Source organism: Peromyscus maniculatus, chromosome 22 (assembly GCF_049852395.1).
Source record: "Peromyscus maniculatus bairdii isolate BWxNUB_F1_BW_parent chromosome 22, HU_Pman_BW_mat_3.1, whole genome shotgun sequence".
Taxonomy (NCBI): domain Eukaryota; kingdom Metazoa; phylum Chordata; class Mammalia; order Rodentia; family Cricetidae; genus Peromyscus; species Peromyscus maniculatus.
Window position 1 is genome coordinate 13,945,488 of NC_134873.1, and position 4,752 is coordinate 13,950,239.

Sequence of the window (4,752 nt, forward strand, 5' to 3'; positions counted from 1 at the left end):
AATTGCAGCTTTGGGCTTAAGAGAAGGAATTGCTGAAGTAGCTTGGAAGGCAGTGAGCTCTCCAACCCCAGAAATATGGAATAAAAACTCAATAACCACTCACGTGAAAACTCTAGGAGCCCCTCCCATGTGGAACTATTCTGATTTTCAGATTTTACAAATCTAAGAGATTTGCTAACTAGGGCTCTCTCCAACCCTACTCTACTTCTTCCAGAGACAGGCATTGGCCAACTCAACCACTCCTTCCAGGAAGGCATTCCAGTCACTCTTAGAAAATGAAAGTCCCAAGGAGAGGCCCTCCTTGCGGACTGATGAGCTGCTAACAACAGTTGCTAGGAAGAATGGTTCACCAGGCCCTGCCTCTCCCTGGAGATTGATAGGCAGTAATTCATTGCTAGAGGAAGAGGGAAGGGCCTCACAAGTCCCTGCTCCTCTGAGGATTGCTAAGCAGTCAATGGCTATTAGAGGGATAAGCTCATGGAACCCCACCCACCCTGAAGATTTATAGGCAGTTAGTGGTTCCTAGGGGGAGGGGCTTACATGACCCCACCCCTCTGAGGATTGATAAGCAGTCAATGGTTGGAGGGGGTCTTCAGTTGTGTCACACTGGCAAATTGTTTCTGTAAACAAATCCTCCCTCATGTTCCTGTAAGCAACCCGAATTAAACTCACTGGGACACCAAAAACAAAGACAAGGAAGTAGAAGGAGGACCAGGTAGAAAGAGGAGGGGATAAGCAGGGGTGGGTGGGGCAAAAGGGTGATGAAAGATATGATCAAAATACATTATATACATAAAGGGAAATGTCATAACAAAACTCATTATTATGTTTAAATATATGCTGATAATAAAGCTTTTAAAGAAAAAAACAGCCCCAGCCCCAAAGGTAGGGGAGAAAGCACTGGGGCCTCACATTCAGAGGGTAGTGGCTGGTCCTGACCCGGATGAATCAGGGTGTCTGAGAACTAGCCCAGCTTCCGCATGTAATGTAGGATGCTCCAGACACCTGATGGCCCTACTATCCAGGACCATCCAGAGCTCAGCCACAGACCCAGAAGAGAGGAGCCTCCTGCTTCCACTAGCTCTCCTCACTATTGTAGTTAGAGCCATAAAACCCAGAATCAAATAAAAATCCCTTCTTGAATGAGAAATTGAAGAGGGTGTGGCCTCTAGCATTCCGAAGAGAACCTTATACTGAGGGGTTATTTCTTCTGGCCTGTTGGGAGAGTATCTATCTGGTCCTCAGGGTCAGCAATAAGCTGGGGGAGAGAGGGAAGACAGTGAAGATACACAGGCATGCACACACACATACACACACACACACACAAAATACACACATAAACACAAATTCATACGAACCCACATGCAAACACACAGACACACAAATACACCAAAAAAAAAAAAAAAAACACATAAAAATTGCTAACCTGTTCCAGCAGTCTGGGACCCTGATATAAGACACAGAGAAGTCATCTTAACAGGGTACATCTGATTCCTATTCAGGTAGTAAGCAAAGCCTAAGATGACCTACAAGAATTTAGGATTCAGACTCCCTGAGACATTATTTTCTCTGGTGATGTGCATCACACTTATCTCTAAGCTGGACATAGAAGGAAGGCCAAATATCATAAGTGACTCAGGAAGGACACAATGAACTGTAAGTAAATGAGAGGGGATGAATAGAAGAACAAATGAGCAGGAACTAGTGATTAAATGCATAAAGAAATGAAAGGAGAATGGATCGATCAGTAGATGAATGGAAAGATAGAAAATAAAAAGTAAACATGTGGACGGGTGGGTGGGTGGATGGATGGATAAAAATTGAAGGATGAGTGGGTGGATAGGTGAATAGAAGGATGAATGATGAGTGAACATTTTGGCAGATGGGTGAGAAGATGCATGGATGGATAGAATGATGGATGAGGGCATGTATAAAAACAAGAATTAATGAATTAATTAATGTGTAGACTGATGAATTGATGGAAGATGAATTAATGAATGGCCAAATGGGTAGGAAAATGGATGGGTTGATCAAAGGCTGAATGAAAGAGTAAAGGATGGGCTGGAGAGATGGCTCAGAGGTTAAGAGCACTGGCTGTTCTTCCAGAGGTCCTGAGTTCAATTCCCAGCAACGACATGGTGGCTCACAACCATCTGTAATGAGATCTGGTGCCCTCTTCTGGTCTGAAGGGATATATGCAAGCAGAAGCAGAACACTGTATACATAATAAATAAATAAATCTTAAAAAAAAAAAAGAAAGAAAGAAAGAGTAAAGGATGAATGGATGAGCAAAAAGATATAGATAAATGATAGATAGATAGATAGATAGATAGATAGATAGATAGATAGATAGATAGATAGATAGATAGACAGACAATAGGTAGATAGAAGGATGGATGGATAGACAGATAGATATACAGACTCTAGGGATTCTATTGCTATAAAACAGCATAGCCATAAACTTTTTTCTTTAAAATCTTTATCAGCATATAGTTAAATATATGAATGAATAGAAGATAGATGATAGATAGATAGATAGATAGATAGATAGATAGATAGATAGATAGATAAGACAGACAGACAGACATAGAGTCTTAGGAATTCTATTGCTGTGAAAAAACACCATAGCCATAAACAAGTTGAAGAGGGAAGGGTTAGTTTCAGCTTACAACTCTCAGGTCATGCTCCATTGCTAAGGGAAGTCAGGACAGGAACTCAAACAAGGCAGGAACCTGGATGCAGGAGCTGATTCAGAGGCCATTGAGGAGTGCTGCTAGCTGACTTTCTTGCTCCTTGTGGTTTGATCAGCCTGTTTTCTTATAACATGCAGGACAACCTGTCTAGGGTAGCATTACCCACAGTGAGCTGAATTCTCCCACCTCTATCATTAAGAAAATGCACCACAGGCTTGCCCACAAGCCAGTCTGGTGGAGATATTTTCGCAGGTGAGCTTCCCTCTTCCAAAATGACTCTGGCTTCTTTCAAGTTGTCATAAAAACTAGCCAGCATAGATAGACAGACAGACAGACAGGAGGTCAGGCAGGCAGATGAGTGGGAAGATAAATAGACTGTTAAGATGGATGAAAAGATATAGGTTGTGAAGGATGAGAGGTTTGATGAATGGATAGCTGTGTGGGTGGATGGGTGGGTGGATGGGTGGGTGGGTGGATGGATGGATGGATGGATGAAATCTCAATAAATAGATGGGTAAATGAGTAAGAAGAAAAGTGGATAGATGGAAGGATGGATAGAAATACATAAGTGAGGGAATGGAAAATAGATACATAAAAGATGAGTAAACAGAAGGGCAGATGGGTGGGAAGATGAGTTGACTGGTATAAATATGAAGGATAAATGGATGGCTAGATGACAGCAACAATCATCGGATGAACTGATGGGTGATTGGGTGATGATGAGTGAAGAGATGAAGCAACCTGGATTTTAGAGCAAAGTAAAAATTATGACATAATTCAATATGGGACCTCATCCCCTCTTTACCTAGAGCCCTGGTGTTGGTTCCAAGAGGTGTATCCTCCCAGTAAGAGCAACTTCCTTAAGGACTGTCCAGTCTTAGTAACTAATCAAAGTCAAGCCACACATCCCTTATAAACACCCATGCATAATTTTAACCATCCCCTTGCAGGTCTGGACCTGGCCAGAGTTATATCTCAGACTTCCCTGACTAACCCCCCAACCTCAACATAAGCTGTTTGAGGCTTGGGATTTGATCCGCAGTTTGTGAGGCAGGGAAGTCTGGGTCAGACCCTCAGACCTGTCACCTGGGACAGGGCAGGTCATATCAGGTGAAAACCCAATGGAACTCTCAGAGGATGTCAGCAGTATATCTGAGGGCTCTGAGGCATGGGATCCAGTGGGCACAGGTGACCACAGCCCATAAGACTTGAGCTGTGCTCTGGGTCCTATATGCCCATCTAAGAAATGACAACCAAAGATAGTCGCTGGGAAGGTGGCATGAAAGGTCCTATCAACTATTCTGGGAGTCAGGGGCTGTGACTCCTGCAAGAACCTGGGGGAAGCAGCTAAGCCAGCCCACCCTTGAGCTACCAGACAGCCTGAGCAACCTGGAATCCCAGAATCTACGGCATATGGTTTGAACAGGCAGCCATGGGTACCAGGCAAAGATAAGAATGAGTCAGCCCCTGAATGGGAGTCCCCAGTCCAGGAAGACTTCCACAGCAAGGCCTGCAAGGGCAATGTCCGGGGACCACACACAGAAGGCAAAAGGCCAAATCGAAGTTTGAGTGCTTGCAGCTCAGCCCTTAGTACAGCATTCTCCTCCAGCAGCATGGTCAGCCTGCCTTCAATGGCCACATCATTGAGACGTCGCTTTTCCCGGGACCGCTTGGCCGCCTCGTTGTTCTTTTTCCGTTTCTCCCAGTAAACTGAGTCCTTCTTCTCTTCCGGCATAAACTCCCTCTGTCGGCGCATAGGTGGATCCCTGCGAGTGCTCCAGAGGGCTTTGCTGGGACCATGAGATACGTTGGGCAGGCCCAAGGTATCCACATTCATAGCTGTCTCAGCACCTGGGGAAGATAAAACAGGTCTTGGACCAGAGACAGGAGGCTCACCCAAATGACTCTCACCCCTCTAATTGGTTCTGTGATCAAATGGAGCAGAGATTGGGCTGGGGACAGATCCATGAGGAGAAAGGAGCTGGGGCGGGGGTGCCAAATGAGGCTGAATCTGGATATGGCCCCAGTCCACAGAGTTGTTTGAGAGCTGTCCCTTCGG

General features: G+C 44.8%; 1 protein-coding gene across 1 annotated transcript; it reads right to left on the minus strand.

The window, feature by feature from the left end:
• Window positions 1–2,576: 2,576 nt before the first annotated feature.
• On the minus strand, window positions 2,577–4,539 carry Nfilz (NFIL3 like basic leucine zipper). The gene has a single exon (XM_042267138.2). The coding sequence runs from the start codon at window positions 4,528–4,530 to the stop codon at window positions 3,697–3,699; it is 834 nt and encodes a 277-aa protein (XP_042123072.1). The 5' UTR covers window positions 4,531–4,539; the 3' UTR covers window positions 2,577–3,696.
• Between the last annotated feature and the right edge of the window lie 213 nt (window positions 4,540–4,752).